The sequence below is a fragment of the Halichoerus grypus genome, chromosome 11 (genome assembly GCF_964656455.1).
Source record: "Halichoerus grypus chromosome 11, mHalGry1.hap1.1, whole genome shotgun sequence".
Taxonomy (NCBI): Eukaryota; Metazoa; Chordata; class Mammalia; order Carnivora; family Phocidae; genus Halichoerus; species Halichoerus grypus.
In genome coordinates this window covers 17,335,779-17,355,390 of record NC_135722.1, presented here as the reverse complement: position 1 = coordinate 17,355,390, position 19,612 = coordinate 17,335,779, and the positions used below count along the sequence as shown (strand labels likewise).

The window sequence follows — 19,612 nt, the reverse complement described above, 5'->3', positions numbered from 1 at the left end:
CTCTCTCCCTGTGTCCCTCCCCCTGCTCTCTCTCTCTTTCTAAAATAAATAAATAAATAAATAAATATTTTCTTTTAAGATTCTATTTATTTATTTATTTAAGATTTTATTTATTTGACAGAGAGAGAGCACAAGCAGGGGGAGTGGGAGAGGGAGAAGCAGGCTCCCCGCGGAGCAGGTACCCTGATGCAGGGCTCGATCCCAGGACCCTGGGATCATGACCTGAGCCGAAGGCAGACGCTTAACTGACTGAGCCACGCAGGCACTGCAAATAAATACATCAATCTTAAAAAAACTTGTTATAAAAAATATTCCATTGTATGTATACATATCCCCTTTTCTTTATCCACTCACCTGTTGATGGATTGTTTCCATATCTTGGCTATTGTAAATAATGCTGCAGTGAACATGGGGATAAACATCTAGTTTTAAATTTCCAAATTTGTCATTTTATTTTTATAGTTTTATACAGTCAGTATTTATAGTTGTTGTTGTTTTAGTTGGTATTTGTTTTGATTTACCCTTGAGTTTATCAGTTTCATTGTTTGCCATTCACACCTCATCTAGTACTTTCTTCTGGTTCTAACATTTTTTTTCCTGAAGTACATCTTTCAGAAATTCTGTTAGGAAGGGTTTATTGATAGTAAATTCTTTCTATTTGTGTTTGTCTGAAAATGTCTTTATTTCTTATTCTTGAAAGATGACTTCACTGAGTCTACAATTGTACATGGACTACTAGCTTCTCTTGGCCTTCTTATGATTATCTTAATGCTTTCTGTGTTTTGTTTTTGTTCTTGTTGAGAAGTCTGCTGTTAGTCTTCTTGTCCACCTGTTACAGATGGTCATCTCTGCCCAGTGATGGAAAATTCTCAGCTAATCTCTCCCTGGATACTGCTGCTTCATTCTCTCTATTCCCTCCTTCGTGATATATGCTGGCCTTCCTGCCTCTGTCCTCCCTCTCTTTCAACATCCTCGTCCATCTCTTTGTTTTCTCCTCGATCTGCATTCTGGGTAGTCTATTCAGATCTATATCCCAATTTACTAATTGTGTCTCATCTACTGCTTAACTTAGGCATTGAGTTCCTGATTTTTATGTTTAGTGCTTTTTCAAATTTCCTCGCTCTTTTCAGAAAATATCATCTTGTTTCTTTCTAATGTTGACATTCCATCTTTCAAGTCTTTGAGCACCATAAACTTACTTATTTTGTATTTATTTCTTATAATCCAATTATCTGTGGTTCTTGGAGGTAAAATTTGTGCTGTTTGTAGTTTCTTCTGACTGGCTTATTTATCATGTGCTCATTCCGGATTGTGTGCTTACATTTGTTGGGGTTTTATCTGTTGGGATCCTGAGCAGACTGTGTGTGAAAGCATGACCCTCCAGCTGGGGGGGTTCATGTGTCCTTCTTCAGATGTGACCAACCTGCGTTGGTAATACTTTGTGTTATTCTCTAGGCTTGGAGCTTTCTGGGCCATGCTGGTAGGTATAAATTCAAATCCCATATGGTTGGGAAGCCTGATGTTAAAGATTCTCAGCAGAGACTCTACTGTTCTCCATTCTCTGGACAAGATAGACAGTTTTTTGGTTTGTTGTTACTGATGTTGAGTTGGTTCTCCAGCCTTCCACCTCAGTATCCTGGCTTTCCCTGAGCCTCTTGGGATCCACTCCCCCACCTCGCATGCCCTGTTGTCGCTTCAACACTCAGTTTTCTCCCTGTAGCTTCATTTCTGGCCCCTGTATCTTTTCTTTACTATTTTTGTGAGCTCAGCTACCTATCAGACAGAGTGTTCATTATATTTGATCTGGGCTTGATAGGTGTTTTCTAGTTCTCCAGGCTGCCCGGCAGTGTCGTTTAAGCTGACCCAGCATAAAATACCATACAACGATTCTTTCACAGAGTCTTTTTCCTTGGAGATTATACCTTTCTCCATTCTTGCAAACCACCATCATTTAAAGGAAGCAGTAAATCTGGGATACCACTGCACGCTAGCAATTCCTCCTGTCCGTAACCTCGCTTTCCCTTGACGATGCCACTTGCCTAGAAAGCCACGCCTTGTCTAACTTCCACTTTTGCTTTTCCTGACCCCCTGGGTCGGCAAGGATCTGCGCGGTCTCTGGTTTTTTCTGTACCTTCAACGTGAGGAATGAAACATCTTTCTACAGCCTCACCTCTTTTAACCACTGACCACTGAACTTTTCTACCTTCTCAGGGACTGTGGGTCCTGGCTTCTAGTTTTCTATCCCAGTCTGCTCCGCGGTCATCCTCAGCTGCTTTAGCATCTCTACAGCTTCTACAATCATGGCTCTGTGCTTACTTACCTCCAATCACTTGCATGGTTTCTACCCCTGGAAATGTAGCCACATTGTTCTAGTTAGACTGGATGAAAAAAAAACACTTGGTCTTTCTGATGGCTTCTTCTTTACATCCACTGCTTCTCATCTGTGCTTTTGCTCATGACTTTTTCTCTGCCTGGAATGCCCTATTCACTTCTCTATGTGCCAAAATCTTAACTATCCTCCAGGACCAGCAAAGATATTAACTATTGTGTGAAGTCTTCCCACATCTTTGCAACTGGATGTGATTGCTTTCTCTTTTGAACCCCGTAGCACTTTGTTTATATTCTCCCAGGCTACATTTCATTCTTTGCTTTGCCTAATATTACTCGTGCATTTGTCTTCTTTCTATGGAGCTCCTCCCAGTGTCTGGGCACCCTTTATTCATATTCCTAGAGCACTTAACTGTGTCCAGGCACTGTTCATGTCTAGGGTTATAAGAAGTAAATAAGATAGGTTCCTCCGAGGCGGTGCCAACACAGGTCTTTAACAGAGAAAGTCCTCATTTAATGAACAGGTGAATGATTAATGAAAAGATATACATATATTTATATATACACACAACATATATTTAATTCAGAGAAAGGCAAGAAAACAAAATACTTTCCGTCTATCCTGTTATCAAATGGGGTGAATGTGTGGTAAGTTTCCTGTTGTCTTGGGGGCATGTGGATTTGGAGGGCAGGGCAATGTTCTCTTGGATGTGGAGAAGCAAAATGTGGGTTTCCCATCTCCAGAATACTCTCATCCCAATATCCCTGGATCAGTAGCAAGCAGGCATTAACTGACAAGAATATTCCTGGAATCACTTGCTGCTGGAAGCCTCAGTCTCCAGACTCAGAATCTACTCCCTGATTACTTAAGCTGTAAGTAACAACTTCCACTAGATGGCGCTATGGGATAGCTGGGCCCAGAACGGATTTGGCTTCTGCGGACCATTACCTGCAAACTGCACAGGCTCTGTGGGGTCATCTCATTAACCTCCCAATTACAGCACTCTGCATTTTGATAGATTTTTTTAGGCTTCACTTATGCCTTATGACAGGGGTTTTGCTGTGCATATGTAAGGCTAGATCATGTAAATAATACGGAAAGAAACAAAACAAAATCTCTTTCCCCCATTTCTATCTCCACCATTATTCCTCCAAAACTGTTCATTGCTTCTTGGATTCCCTCCAGAAAAAAATATTATACATACGCTTGAAATATAAACATCTGCATGTATATTTTCTCTCTCCTAATTTTGCATATACATAATTTTATGGAAAAGACCATATTTACTCAGTTTTAGAGCATGCTTCCATATTAACACACCTTCGAGATATTTCTGTACCGACATATATATGCATTCTCACATGATTCCATTTTAGTCATAATTTATTTTGATTACTATAAATTTTCCCATAGTTCATTTTGCTTGTTTCCAGTTTTTAGCTATTATTTGGAAAAACGCTGTAATGAGTATTTTTGGTAAACGCTGTTGAGAATATCCGTAGGGTAAACATACAGAGGGATTGGTGGAAAGGTTGCGGGCATTTTACATTTGATGGATATGGCCCAATTGCCCTCCGGGAATGCTGCACGCTCACCACTACTCACTGTAATAAAACGTTTACATTTGTGTCAGTTTTATAACTGAAGCATGGTGCTTCGCTGCTTGGGCCTGCAGTTTCTTTAATTATGAACAAGGCTGCAGGTCTCTGCGGGACAAAGTTTTAGGGTGGAGCCTGAGCTTCGCGCTCCTGCCTGGGAGAAACCCTACGCGGTGCCCTGGCTCCTCCTGTCCAGCAGGGGGCGCGGGCCCGGCCGCTCCCGCATGCGCAGTGCGCTCGGTGTCAGACGTCGCCGAGCCCGGTCGCTGGCGCCGCTCTCTCCGCTCGCTCGCGCAGACCCGGCGCCGGCGGCCGGCGACTCGGCGCGATCCTTTCCGGGCGGCCGTGGCCCGCGCCCTGCGGCATGCCCCGGTGACCGAGCGCGGGGCCGAGCGGGAGGCAACCGTGGCCGAGGTAAGCGCGGCGCGGAAGGGCCTCCGGGGCCGCGGCGGAGTCGGGCCCGGCCGCCGGGAAGCGCGGGCCGCGCGGAGGCCTGAGGGCGGCGAGGGGCGACCCCACCCCCGCCGGGGCCGCTCGCGGCGTCTCGCGCTGTGGGAGCGCTTGGATCTCCGCACCGCCTGGTCCCTGGTCCCCTGGCCCGCCCCGCGCTTTGCTGCCCACTTGTCTCCCTTGCCCACGCCCGCCCCTTTCCTCTCTCGCGGGACCCCGCAGCTGCCTTTCCCGCAGGGCCCACCCTGCACCGGGACCTCTGCCTTCCCGCTGCCACCTCCTTCCCGCGAGCTGCGGGGATCGGGTTCTCCCCACGGCGATTTCTGGCGCGCTGGGCTCTCCCGCGGCCGGTGGTAGCCCGTGCAGCGCAGGATGCCAGGGCAGGGCTTGGGGCACTGTGCCCTCAGCGCGGAGAAAAGACTGGGTGGGGAAGGTGGTCCGGGGTGCCCAGTCTCTGGGCATCAAAGCTCAGAGGCATTTAGAGGTTTACTACTGGCGGTGGGAGCCAGATCAGTTTTGAGACTCCAATGATTGCTTGGTGTAACTTACTGGGAACTGCTAAGCTAGAAGGGTCCTTGACTTACTGGTCTGAAGATGCCTTTAAATAGAAATATATCAATTTTAATTCTTCGGAGTCGGCTGAGTGCTCTAAGGATTTGCACTGGACTTGGGTTTGTAAATTTCAGGGCTCAAAGGCTGTTCGTGTTAATATATGACTCAGTTTCCAGCATTCCTCACTTCCGCTGTCTTAAGCCTCTCGGTTGCATGTGCTGGTATGAATAGATAAATTTGGATCCGTCAAGTTATGCTGCCTTTGCTTGTTGAGGAGTGAAAAAGGTAGATCTAATCTAGGCTTTCATAGGTAATTAGGCGAGGCTTGGAGGTTAGTAGCTGGGGCTCCAGAGTCAGACTGCCATCCTCCCAATCCTAGCCTTGGCATTTTCTAGTTTTGTGACATTGTGCACGTTACTTAGCCTTCCCCTTGCACTTTCCCTATCTGTAAAATGAGGATAATAATAGCTTGTCACATGGCACTGTTAGAAAGATTAAATAAGTGAACACAAAGTGCTTAAAACAGATGCATGTAGTGAGTCCTCAGTATAGTTTAGTTATTAGTTATTATATACATTATATTAATTATAGTATAATTCTCACAATCAAGGAAACACTTTTTTTTTTTTCCCCATTGGAAACCATTTTTAGGGATGGTTAGTCGTCATATAACTTTAATTATAAAGAACCCTATCAAGGAAGGCAATGAATCACAGATCTTCCTTCTTTTGCTAATATTTGGTTCCTTTGTTTTCAGGCACAGTGGGGTTAAGTTCCAGTATTGCAGTGGCCCTGGGAGTTCAGTTGTGAGGGCTTTTCTAAAAAGGTTAAGACAAGAGATTGTGACTCAGAGCATCAGACTAAATGGATTGGATATAGCCTGAAGCACCAAGGATAGATTTTCAGGCACATTTTCGGGATAAATAATTCCAGGAACAGAAAATGCATCTCATCCTGACAGTAGAGAGGAGTTAAAAGATTTTTCCAGTGACTCAGTGCTTGACAGTTAGCCAGATGATTCCAGTGTTTTGCAGGGACAGGTTTGATGTGTTTCAGGGAGGTTAAGTTTGTAGGGCTTTGCTGTGAAATTCTTGTTTCATATGGGTTATGGTATTATGTGGAACATTAATTAGTAGAAGACTCCTTTCAGTCCTCTTCCGAGAGGCTCAGTGTCAGGGGCATTGAACATGGTGGTGGTAGCAAGTGTCCTCTTAGGGTGGGAAGATTATGACTCGTTTTCTTGGATGATGGTTTTGGGGACATACATCTTTCTGTGCTTCAGTGTGTGGAAATTGACTACAAGAAAATGACAACCAGTAGAAGAGACAGACTTGCAAATACTTAATGTAACACGGCAAATGTTGGGATGAGGTATGTGAAAGGTACATGGATGCTCACCAAGAAGGTTCTCTATCTCTAAAGCACCATTTAGTAAGGGACTTTTTTCCTCTCATCTCTCATCCTTTGCTTTCCTTTTTCATTTAAGGCTTTTCCCCTCCCCCCCCCCTTTTTTTTGTTTAAAGATTTACTTATTTGAGAGAGAGAGGGAGAGAGAGTGTGAGCACGCAAGCAGTGGGGAGGGGCAGAGGGAGAGGGAGAGAGAATCCCAAGCAGACTCCTTGTTGAGTGCAGAACCCTATAACCCTGGGATCATGACCTGAGCTGAAACCAGAGTTGGACGTTCAACCAACTGAGCCACCCAGGTGTCTCTCCCCTCATTTTTAGTTTTACTTCACCTCAGATACTCACCATATCTCCCAGCTGTTTGGCAAAGGCTTGTGGGAGCTTGCTTTGGCTGTGTAGGCATATCTCAAAAATGTGAGTTTACATCTGGGAATAGCCCTCAGCCAGTAGGGGATGGGCTTCAGTGGATGAATGCCATCATTTCCTCTCCTTCAAAGGGACAGTTCTGAGGTGTGTTCTACATAGTTCTGCAGAGGACTGAGCCCCATTCCTCAGCTCAGTATGGTGATCCTCATGGCTTTCCATTCTTCCCTGACTCCCCTCCTTCGTCCCTCACTCTGGCTCTCTGGACTCATCTTCTGCAAGCTCCCTGCTTTCCAGTTGTTTTTTCTTAGTTTGGTGGAACATAAGCTAAGACAGTTGGTACTAGAAGTGGCTCTGGAAAGCCGACCCTGAGAATAGTATTGTAAAACTGGACTCCCTCACCCTCAGAGGGCAACAAGGACCCCTCTGCAGCTGTTGATAACCCCTGGTACTCTAGCATCACAGTTGTGTGACTCTCGCCAACGGTGGGCGGGATGTGACTCAGGTAGAAGGGAAAGCATTGGCTAGTACAGTAGCTCTAGCACGTGGGCAGGATATGGACAATGGGAATGATAAGGCTAGTGGAGCTGGCTGTCTCTTGTCATCTTTCTTCGAGCCTTGAGGTAAGGTCAGGCTCAGATCAGCCAGGTATCAACCCCAGGACACACTGTGAGCGACAGAAGGCTCTGTGGCAGCATCTCCTGCCGTCAGAAGCCAGACTGTCGAAAATCAGGCCCGGAATTTAATCATAATTATGGCAGAACTGCAGAGGAGGCTGAAGGCGCAGCCTGGGGCAGGTGGCCTCTGCTAAAGTCAGGGGTGAGGCCTGAGATGCAGCTATTTGGTAGAAGCATGGAGAACTCTGAACTCCCAGATTTCCTTAGATCCTCGGGGCTAGTGGAAGTATCCTCTGGACACTCTGCAAAGACCTTGCTGAAGGCTCTTGCCTTGCAGGATGGTGCTTATCCTCTCAAGATCTGCCTCCCCCTCCCCTCGGATCTCAGCATTGCCTAAGCGGGGAAGTACAGTCCCTGCTACTGGACAAATAGCTTTTGTACTGGAGTTGTAGGACCTGGCTCCTGGGAACCAGCGGGAGCTGAGGGCACACGTGTGCGAGTGAATCTTGAGGGTGTAAGCTGAAGAGTGGGGTAATGGTGGACCATAAAGCTGCTTGGGAAAGGCTGTGTCTCTTTAGGAGCATTCTCTCAGGATTAGGGGTTTAATGATCTTGCAAGAACAACTGGAGCAACTGGGCAGATTCCTTGAAACTTGGACATGACCATCATCTGCACCACTGGTTCTCAGGTAGGGGTGATTTTGGCTCCCCCGGGGGTATTTGGCAATGTCTGGATATATTTTTGGTTCTCAAAACTGGGGGTTGTTTCTGGCTCCCCACAGAAAAGGATGATCTGGCCCGAGATAACAGGCCAGAAACTGCTGGCCCGTAGGAAATGAGGTGGAGATGCCAGAGCTGTCTGGGGAGAGTGTTGAGGAAGGGATCAGAGGTATTGGGAGGTGGAGATTTGAAATAGATTTATTATTTGAGGCCAGAGATGTACACCTGCCCATGTTCCCGGGAGGGCTCACTCCTATAATTCTGGCAACATGGAATGCCCACTGGAGGCCAGCATCTTTGAGAAGCTCAGTGTGGACTGTTTCCTGTAAGCCAGAATTGGCTTTAGATGTGATTGGGGAACTGGGTTCCCAAGTATCTGTGAGGGTGATAGGATTCTGAAATAGCGGAGGCTGGGTGGCATTGATCTTCAGTGGCATGGTAGACACAGTCCCCACAATGGCCAATAAAGCCCAACTTGCTGCTGATGTGTCTTGATCCACAGTGATGCTAATAGAGTATAGTATCCTTAAGGACAGTATAGATGGGCAGCTAACTAAGGTATTGCTTGACTTGTATAACCAGAAAAAAAAAACCAAGAGCGGGCAAGTAGAAGGCTGATGTCAGCTGTTGCAGTGGAAAAATCACTGTTCAACCCCAGTTTTCAGACAGGAGCTCAGACCCATATCCCATGGATTGAGAGGGAGCCTGGGTCTCTTTAAAGAGGTCTTTGAAATGTCCCTGCAAGTATAGACAGACGTTCACCCAGTCCTTCCTCCAGGAACTGCAGCTCTTTATCAGACTAATGGTACATTGAGGAAAGGATAAGATCCAGACCTTTTGAGGGTTGTTGAGTACAGAGTATGAGCGGATAATAGTACCAGACAATCTCAAGCAATAGTGGGCGGGAGTTGGGAGATCAGTGCCTTGGCTTCTCATCCTTCTGAGGGACAAGTTTAGTTTTTGTGGTTTTTCAAGAGTTCCTAGCACTCCCAAGAGCCCCTATTGCTCATCTTACTGGCTGTCCCTGGTTCTGTGTCTCTCTCTCCTTGCTGTTTACTCTGGCCTTCTGAGATCACCTCCCAAGTAAGGAAACTCCCTGTACCTCCATCCTTGTCTCTGGTTCTTTTTGCAGGAGGCCAGGGGGACCAAACTATGACAAGTAGGAAGCGCAATGTGATGCTTAGGACTCTAACATAGGGGCATTAGCCCCTCTTCTTTCCAGCCCTCCTGCTGACCACTTGGGACTCAAGCCTGTTCATATACTCCTACCAGCAGAGTTCAGTGGCTCCAGGCCCTGCCCACACCGGGTGGTGTTTGACTCTTCCGTTTTCTTGTGTTGGCGGCTGGATGGTGTCTCATTGTCGTTATACGTTCCCTGACCATTGATGAGACTAAAGGTGGTTTTCAGGTGTCGCTGTGCCGATTTTGTGTCCTCTCCTGTGTAATTCCTGTTTAAGGCTTCTGTCTGGTTTTCTCCTTTTTGTTTTCTTGTTCTTTGTTTGTTTTTATTATTTTGTAGGCATTCTTTATTTGGCTTGCTAGTCCTTATCAGTTATATGGATTGCAGGTCTCTATTAGTTTATTGATTGTCTTTTTACTTCTATATGGTATCTTTTGATGAACAAAAATTCTTAATTGTAACACAGGTTTTATCATTTTATCTTTTTATGGTTTGCACTTCTTGTATTTTGTTTTAGAAATCATTCTCTGCCCAGAAGTCATAGAGATTTCTCTTCTGAGTATTTTATAGTTTTGCCTGTTACACGTAGTTTTTTAATAGACCTTGGATAGATTTTTCTCCCCCCTGGCTGCTTTTAACATTTTTTTCTTTAGCTTTCTTTTTAGTTGTTTTACTTCAACATATCTAGGTGGCTATTTTTTTTTTTTTTTTTTTTTTGTATATATTCTGCTTGGATTTGAGCATTTTTTTTTTTAAAGATCTTATTTCTTTGAGAGAGAAAGAATGAGAGAGAGAGAGAGCATGAGAAGGGGGAGGGTCAGAGGGAGAAGCAGACCCTCCGCTGAGCAAGGAGCCTGATGTGGGACTTGATCCTGGGACTCCAAGATCATGACCTGAGCCGAAGGCAGTCGCTTAACCAACTGAGCCACCCAGGTGCCCCAAATTTGAGCATCTTGAATCTGTGGGTTGATATCTTTCATTGAATTAGGAAAAACTTATCAGAAGACAGCTGGATTCTCATATCTACTTCTGCAGTCTTTACAATAACATGTGTCACATGGCCTCGAAAATGAAAGTGAAAAAATCTTGTCAGTATTGTTCAGAGCCTTTGAAAGGGTCATGGGGACTCCTGGCATCAGATGTACTTTGAGAACCACCAGTGTGAGATTTTGGTATTAAGGTTATACTAGCCTCCTAATAGAAGCTGGGGAGTGTTTCACCTTTCTTTCTGGACTTGGAAATAATTTGTGTAAAATTGGAATTATTTCTTGAATGTGCAGTAGAACTTCTGGGCCTGAAATTTTCTTTATAGGAAGATTTTTAAAGTTTTTATTTATTTATTTTTTTAAGATTTTATTTATTCATTTGACAGAGAGAGAGACAGTGAGAGAGGGAACACAAGCAGGGGGAGTGGGAGAGGGAGAAGCAGGCCTCCCGCCGAGCAGGGAGCCTGATGCGGGGCTCGATCCCAGGACCCTGAGTTCATGACACGAGCCGAAGGCAGACGCTCAACTGACTGAGCCACCCAGGTGCCCCTAAAGTTTTGTTTTTAAAGAATTTTTCTAGTTCATCTAAGTTTTCAAATATATTGGTGTAAGTTCATTGATATCATCTTTTAACTACAGGCAGCATTTAGAGTTTTCATTCTAGATATTTATTTGTGCCTTTTTTTCTTTATCTTGATTAATTCTACCAGAGTTATATCAAATGTCAATTTTATTCACCTTTTTAAAAAAGCAACTTTTAGGGGTGCCTGGGTGGTGTAGTTGGTTAAGTGTCCGACTTTTGGTTTCGGCTCAGGTTGAGATCTTGGGGTTGTGAGATCAAGCCACACTTTGGGCTTCATGTTCAACACTGAGTCTGCTTGTGACTCTCTCCCTCTGCCCCTCCTCACTGCTCACGTGCATGCTCTCTTTCGCACGCTCTCTCTAAAATAAATCTTTAAAAAAAAAACTTTAAAAAGCGACTTTTAGCTTTGTTGATCCTTTCTATTTTTTTTAATTAGTTAATTACTGTTTTTGTTTATTACTTATTTCCTTCTATTTGGGTTTATTTTGTTGTGATAGTGCCTTTTTCATAGTCTGTAACTCTTGAACATTTGTAAGCTCACGTGGATTCTATTTTTGTTCCATTAATCCCAGTTTTATTATATATGAAATCAGTTTTTTTCCAAACTGTGCGTGACCCATTATCAGGTGATATAATTCATCTAGTAGGTAAGGCCAGCATTTTTAAAAAACAGTAGAATAACAGAACAGAAAAATACCATGTTCGTTCCATGTTCTATGGCTAGTATTGTATACTAAGGTTAAATACTGTTTTGTGAAGCTTTTATTTCTTTTTTTAATTAAAAATTGTTTTAAAAGATGTATTTATTTATTTTAGAGAGAGAGACAGAGCGCACGAGCAGGGGGAGGGGCAGAGGGAGAGAGAGTCCTGAAGCAGACTCCCCACTGAGCAGGGAGCCCAACGTGGGCTGCGTGGACCCTGAGGTCACGACCTAGGCTGAAATCAAGAGTCAGCTGCTCAACCACCTGAGCCACCCAGGGGCCCCTGTGAAGCTTTTATTTAAAATACACACACACCTGTATCTGTATTGGGTCACAATATAAAATGTATTTCTTATGTAGGTTTTAGTTAAAAAAAAAAAAAAGCGTGAAAGCCACTGTGTTAAAAGGTAGTTTGTCTAATTTCCATCAAGATTTCAGACCTGATGACACAAAAAAACACTGAGGAGCCTGCTAAAATGCCAGATTCGGTGACCCTATTTTAGACGGGCTAGTACAGACCTCCGGCACCTGGGCCAAAGACTTTGGTTTAACAACCTGCGCCTGTGATGCTCACCCTTTGGGTGTTTGAGAACCACCGACCTGGGGAGAGCCTGCTGGGGAGTTCTGACTTGGCACCGTGGAGCGGGTGGCTCCTTGCCTGCGTGTGTGCTGAGCCTTCCTATCTTCTAGCTCCTGCAGAGACAGAGAACACCAAGAAAGCTACCTTGTGGGGAGGAGGGGGCCTGGAGGTAGTAGGGAGTAGGGGCAAGCTGGTGGTTAGATTGACAGAAACACTGAAATGGTTCTCATGCCCATATTTCTGTCCTGGAATCAATGAGCATATGCGAATGGTTGATGTATATTCCCCAAAGATGATAATTTTTAAGCTTAAAAATATATGCACCTTCATGCAGTCATCTGTGACCAGCAGATTTCTTACATTCCAACTGATGGTCACAGGAGATACAAGTTGAAATCTTTTGTGACTGTTTACATTTTGCCCCCAAAGCTGGTGCGATTGCAACATTCAAGGCTTGGCAGCACCCCACCAGCTAGGCCGGAAGCCGTTTTGCCATGTGGGCAGTGATGCGGGAGAGCGCCATTTAGCCAAAGTAAAAATGGTTGCTAACCTTGAAGATGGTCCATGAACTTTTCAGTTTTTTCCCTTTTTATTAATAGCTTTTCTGAAATACCAGTGAGTAGAATGAGACCATTTTGTAGGTTGGGACTTTGACACGTGGCTTGCCCGAAGCAGCTTACCGCAGTGACATGGTGAGTCTGTGACACGTGGTGCAGTCCCACGGCTCTGCCCTCCCCACACAGTATCCAGGCATCCAATGGGGCAGGCTTGTTTGGTAAGGATCTTAAGTTGTGATCTACAGGGAAAGTCCGTATTTTCAGGTGAGGACTAAGAATATCTTTGTATCATTCAGAGATGCTTACTGGCTGTTTCATTCAGGTATTGCTGTATAACAAACCAACCCAAAATTTAGTGACCCAAGCAACAATAACTACCATGTATTTGCTCAGGATTCTGCAGTCTGTGCAGAACTTGCGGGGGATGGTTCCTGTCTGTTTTATTCAGTTTGCAGTGGGGTCTCCCTGGGGTTACCTTCAGCTGGGAGCCCAGCTTCCTGATGGCCCGGCAGCTGGGTTCCCAGAGGACAAAACAGCAGCTACAGGTCTCTTAAGGCCCGAGCTCAAAAGCCGGAGAATGTCACTTCCGCCCCATTCTCCCGGTCAGAGCAAGTCACAAGGCTAGCCCAGATTCAGGGTGGAAGAGAAATCGATTCTGCCTTTTGATTAGAAAAGTGGCATGCACATTCAAAGATGTGAAGAATTGTTGGCATCAGTCTTTGGAAATTGATCCACCACATTGACCCTTCTTTCCCTCCCTCCCTATCTCCCTATGCTTTTCTACTTTCCTTCCATCTAAATGTGTCAATTTGTCACCTTATGAAACATCACTATATTTTATTTAAAGAGTAATCTAGCCTAATAGTCCTTGGCACCTTATTGATACTTTCCTAGTGATATTTTTACATTTTGCATTTTGTCATAGCTTTGTCTTACCTCCCTCAGTAGAATGTAAGTTTCCATAAGGTGGAGTCTTTGCTTTCTTCCTCGTTTCTTGCACAGTGCATGTTCGGTGCTCGCTCATCACAGGGTTGACTGAATAAGTGAATGAAAACAGATTTTAGGATAACCAAGAGCCAGTTTGTCCAGATGAAGCATCAGTTTATGTTAGGCAAGTGGTTTTTTTTTTAAAGATTTTTATTTATTTAGAGACTGGGGGGGAGGGGCAGAGAGAGACTCTAAAGCAGACTCCCTGCAGAACGTGGAGCCCGTGGGGCTCGATCCCACTACCCTGAGATCATGACCTGAGTCGAAACCAACAGTCGGAAGCTCAACCGACTGAGCCACCCAGGTGCCCCATATGTTAGCCAAGTGTTTAAAAACAAAATAAAACAACTATCTTTATTCTACTTTTGACTTTGTTCCTTGGTCAGCGCCCCTCTTCCTAGGCCCCACGCATTTATGACTTATGCTTTCATTGAATATATATTTATAGGATATAGTTAAATTTATCAACATTTGTATTTAGTGTGTACAATATGAAATACTAAATATGGCGTATAGCACACATTTAATACACAAATATATATTCGAATATATTTACAAGAAGGGTCAAAAATCCCTTTTCATTATTTCCTCAAACCGCTTCAGGGAAAGAAATAGGTATGCTGAGGGTCAGACAGTCCTTTCAGGGGTCACTTGCCACCCTGCCTGCTTCATTTTTCTTGTGTCTCCCCCTGGAACTAGGAGTGGGAGGAAGAGGCTGTCTGTGTCATTATGTGTGCGTCGGTCAAGTACAATATCCGGGGTCCTGCCCTCATCCCAAGAATGAAGACCAAGCACCGAATCTACTACATCACCCTCTTCTCCATCGTCCTGCTGGGCCTCATTGCCACCGGCATGTTTCAGTTCTGGCCCCATTCCATCGAGTCCTCCAGTGACTGGAACGTAGAGAAGCGCAGTGTCCGCGACGTGCCCGTGGTCAGGCTGCCGGCCGATAGTCCCAGCCCCGAGCGCGGCGATCTCAGCTGCAGAATGCACACGTGTTTTGATGTCTACCGCTGTGGCTTCAACCCAAAGAACAAAATCAAGGTGTATATCTACTCTCTGAAAAAGTATGTGGATGACGCTGGTGTCCCCGTCAGCAACACCATCTCCCGGGAGTATAACGAACTGCTCACGGCCATCTCAGACAGCGACTACTATACCGATGACATCACCCGGGCCTGCCTGTTTGTCCCATCCATCGACGTCCTTAACCAGAACGCGCTCCGCATCAAGGAGACAGCACAGGCGCTGGCCCAGCTCTCTAGGTGTGTAGCACGTTTACAGACGGGAGCCAGGGCCTTCGGGGAGCTGGAGGGAAGGGCGGGGAGAGGGGATGGGGCTCCTCTTGAGCTGGCCTCCAGCTGCTGTCCCTTTCCTCGTGGGAGGGCATGTGTATGAGTGACCGACTTGGAGCATGAAGCCGGTGCCGGAAGCCTCGCCTCTGTACCGGTGAAAAGCCGTCGGCCATCCGAGCTATTGCTGTGGGCTCCCACCTGCATGGAGTTTAAAACCTCGGGATGGCTCATCCTCCCATAGCTTTCCTGTTATATTGAAATCTCCCCCCACCCCTTATTACTTACGTAATAACGCATGTTCACTGTAAAAAGTCTGGAAATACAAGTAAGCAAAAAGAAGCATATCAGATTCGTTCCATGATGCCACCTCAATGATGTTACTTCCCAGTCATTTTTGTATAAAAAATATACACGTACGCATGTGTATATACATTTTTGTATGAAGTAGGCATATGCACGTGTACACGTTTCGTCAGAAATGGGATTACACATTCTATACTCTTGTGCTGCCTTTTTTCCTTAACATGTTGTGAATATATTTCCAGATAATTTCATGTTCTTTTACTATATAATTTTAAGGGTTGTACAGCCTTCCATTTTATGCACGTTCCATGATGTACTTAACCAGCCTTCTATATTCCTTTTTTTGTTTCTTTAACCAAATGGTGAACATTCAGATCGTTTTTGGGTTGTCATTATCATAGGCACACCTGTAGTGGCCAGGCTCGAAGTACACATCTGCCTGTGTTTTCTTTCGAGGAGCCAGGCTAGTGTCTGATGTACTCTTGGGATTTCTAGGAATTCACTTTGCACCCCTGAGAAGTAGCCCTAGTTGGGTTTGGGGATACTTGCTGCTTGTCATCCAGTAACTGATTCTTGTTTCTGTTCCTTCGTAGTTGACATGTAAATTCCCGTACATGTTTCATTTCTTAATAGGTGGGATCGAGGTACAAACCACCTGCTGTTCAACATGTTGCCTGGAGGTCCCCCAGATTATAACACGGCTCTGGATGTCCCCAGAGACAGGTAAGTGTATTTGGGGTTATTCTAGTGATGGGTTTCTGAGGGTTAAGGAAATGCAAGACCCTTTCTTTCATGTGAAGTCCTATTTCCAAGGCTAGTGGGGCAGACTATGTAATCAGAATTGCTTGTTAAAATAAAACATTGTTCTAGGCATTTCCCTCCTTGAGACATAGATGTAGTGAGACTGGACCTGCTTAAATCTGTTATGGAGAACCGACTAGAACTTACGTTATAGCAAAGCGTTTTATTTTTTTTTTAAAGATTTTATTTACTTGTCAGAGAGGGAGAGACACAGAGAGAGCACAGGCAGGGGGAGCTGCAGGCAGAGGGAGAAGCAGGCTCCCCGCTCAGCAAGGAGCCCGATGCGGGACTTGATCCCAGGACCCTGGGATCATGACCCGAGCCAAAGGCAGACACTTAACCAACTGAGCCACCCAGGCGTCCCTAGCATAGCGTTTTAAAAAACGATCTTTTTTTCTCAGTCTGAGTTTTGCTCTCCTTAATGCAGCACCCCCAACCCCAAGGCCCGTTTCATGCCTGGCTTGTGTCGGCTCTGTCCGAATTTGGGAGCATTTGTGAAAAGTAGAGCCGCAGCTTGCTGTGGGAAGGGGGCACGGAGGTGTGAAAGTGACACCTAGAGCCTGTCATGTCAGGGGAACGAGAGCACTCTGGTTCATTTACCCTCCATTGCCTCGGTCAGTGGGGTCTTTCTTTCTGTCCTCCCATCCCTCCCGGCCCCCACCCACTTCTTTCCTTCCTCTCTTCCTAATGAAACCTTCCAAACAGCACGTGTGGTGTGGGGTGGTTGGGATTGCGGGATTATGATTGAGTCTGCTCACTCTGTTAATCAGCCCTTTTCCACATCGACTGAACTGCTTGGGCTGAAGGCTTCCCAGAAGGCTCAGGGATGGGGTGCCGCGTGAGGTTCCTTTCCTAGTACTGGGTTCAGGGCTTTGAGGAGAGCAGAAAAGTGAGGTCCATGGTAGGGGTCCCGGGCAATACTCAAGGTACAGCAGTGTTGTGAGTTAACATCAGAACTCACTCAGAAGTCATTTTATTACAGTTGATGTTTCACTCGTAAAATCACTGTTACTGGTTAAAGGGTAGCCCGAGGCCAGTGGTGGTGTCAGCTCGCTAAAGGCTGACACCAGCATTTATGAAAATCTGCGCTTGGGACTACTTTTCCCTGGAAGATTAAATCCAAGCCTCTTTACCTTAAGTGATTATTATGTAGGGTCATTGTTGTGTTTCTATCTGGAAATACAATTACCACTAGAAGAGACCTACACTCCAGGACCCCCCTCTCACCTTTGGTGTAGAAAGCGTTTTGGTCGATAGAGGGCAGTCAGGCTACACAAATTCTATAGAAACCAGCTAAACACAAGGGGAGCCCTGGTTTGGCTGTCAGCCTCAGCGTTCCTGACTGGGCTACTGTTTTATGGATTTGGTTGCTCTGGGAAAGTGAAATATTTTAGGGAACAGAGAAAGGAAGAAAAAGCTGTTAGGAATGCTGTGTCTTCACCTGCTGTTCTGGGTTTATTTTGAGAAGGGCTTATTTCTGTTTGGGACATTTCACTTTTTGCTGACATTTTGGTATATGTATTTGCATGGGAGAAGGATTTTATTTTTATCAAGTGCACATGTTAAATGGGGTTTCACTTCTCTGCGGGGAAGTGTCAAGTAGTCAAGAAGAAGTTTGAGTTCTTGCTAGTGCTTAGGTGTTAAGGATCAGGAGGGTTAAATCTTTTTCCCTGTGGATGTATTTTTGTAAGTGATTATAGGCAATCCTATAGCAAGTAATGAATCACTGTGTTCCTTCTTTATCTGTGCATGTGGGAAATTTCATTTTGAAACCTAGGTGGTCTTCTGGTTGGAAGGAAGAGTAGATTTTTTGTGAGTTTTTCTTATCATTTGTCCTTGTTCCTGGATTCAGAGGAGGCAAGAACCATGAGGACAGAATGGTTTTAGCAAGAGCTGCATATCAGATTATTTGGAAGTTAGAAAGCAGGCAGGCTAGATTAGACTGCGTCAAGGGTCTGCTGAAATCTAAGGTCATAGGTGAGATTGCTTGAGAATGATTTTACTCGGGGAAATGTAAGGACCAGGACAGAAGGAAATGTCTGCTCAGCATATATATCTTTTGTGCTGCTTAAATCTGTTTTTATTTCTCTTCCAATTTTTAAAAATCCTACACATGCTGCGGGTATACTTTCTTTGTACAAGATTGCAACAATGTGCAAGCATATAAAGAGTAAAATATAAACATATGCTTCAAATCCTCCTCTATTTTCCTTCCCTTACTGAAAGGTAGTCATTGTCCTCAAATACTCTGTATTTTTCTAGCCTTTTTTCTATGGATTTATACACAAACATGTATAAATATGTGCATGTGCATGTCTGTGTGTGTATATATATATGAATACACACACACACACACAGACCCGTTTTAAGCGGGAGCAAATTATACCTCTTCAGTGCCTTACTTTACCAATCTTTGTTTTCTCATATATGTTCTGTAATACTATTATTATGTCGGATTGTTATTGTTTCTTTGCACATCTCTCACAGATTTCTACTTCGTGTGGGTTTTATTTAACTTGTTATAGAAAATTTCAAACCTGTATAAAAGAAGAGATTAGTATGACTAACTCATGCCCCTCTGTCAGCTTTGGTAATTATCAACTCAGGGCTGGTCTCCATTAGTTTGTACTCCTACCCACCCCCTACCAGGTGATCTAGAAGCAAATTCCAGATGTTATTATCATTACCTCTGTAAATATTTCTGTTTGAATCTCTCCACGATAAAGGATTTTTAAAAATATAACTATGGTACTGTTTTCACACCTAAAAATTTAATAGGAATCTAATATCATCAAATATCTAGCCATTGTTCAGATTTACTTGTCTCATACATATTTTTTAAATAGTTTGTTTGATTCAGTAAACAAATAAGGATGATTAATAGGATTGGTCAGCTTTTTTTTTTTTGCGAAATTTGAAGCTTTATATTTGAGGAATTTGCAAGCCTGATTGCATGCATGGTTCAAAAGAAAGCAAAGGATGCGCTTGCAGATGAACTGTGTTTAGGCCCTGTGGACACTCAGATGGGAGGAGGACTGGGAGAACATCTGAGGACAGACCGGAGCAGGGATGGTGGAGTGTGTGAGGCCGTGCAGAGGGCTCTATGACAGAGGACGTGTTCTAGCGTCAGGAAGGCCTGCAACGTGCTAAAAATGCTGCAGGACACTTCGAGTGACGTGATGCTTGACCTGGCATAAGTCTGATCATCAGATTAATGCTTTTTTAGCTGCAAGTTTTCTATTCAGTCTCTTGTAGCTTTGGAACTGATCTCTGATTTGGGGATACATAATAGGAAAGCAGAATGTGCTTTTCAGAAATGTACTTTTCACTCAATGCAAAACATGTGTTCTGTAGAGCAAGGGAAGCTCACGCTATTGTCTCCATTATCATGGTGTGGAGTCCTTGGCAGAAGAAGATACAGGGACTTGAAGTCGAAGTCTTATCAGTAGCAGGGCCGGTGTGAGGTCTGTTTGACTGCAGTCCTGGGCCTTGCGGAGGTCACAAGTAGAGATCTCGAGTGTATGATCTGTGACGTAGGACGTGCTTCCGAGTGCATGCTTTCCCCCTACCAGTGCATAACCCCCACCCGACTGTCCTGGAACAGAGT

The 19,612-nt window shown here is 44.7% G+C and overlaps 1 protein-coding gene across 3 annotated transcripts in view; it reads left to right on the top strand.

Annotated features, from left to right (window-relative positions):
• The first annotated feature begins 4,163 nt into the window (after positions 1-4,163).
• EXT2 (exostosin glycosyltransferase 2) overlaps positions 4,164-19,612 on the top strand; it is a 130,432-nt gene continuing 114,983 nt past the window's right edge. For 2 of the 3 annotated variants that reach the window (XM_036097686.2, XM_078058139.1), the window contains exons 1-3: positions 4,164-4,341; positions 14,306-14,871; positions 15,838-15,927. In XM_036097686.2, the coding sequence (XP_035953579.1) occupies positions 14,336-14,871; positions 15,838-15,927 (626 nt within the window). In that variant the 5' untranslated portion in view covers positions 4,164-4,341; positions 14,306-14,335. The remainder of the gene's footprint in view (positions 4,342-14,305; positions 14,872-15,837; positions 15,928-19,612) is intronic. The other variant, XM_078058138.1, reaches the window with a different exon arrangement.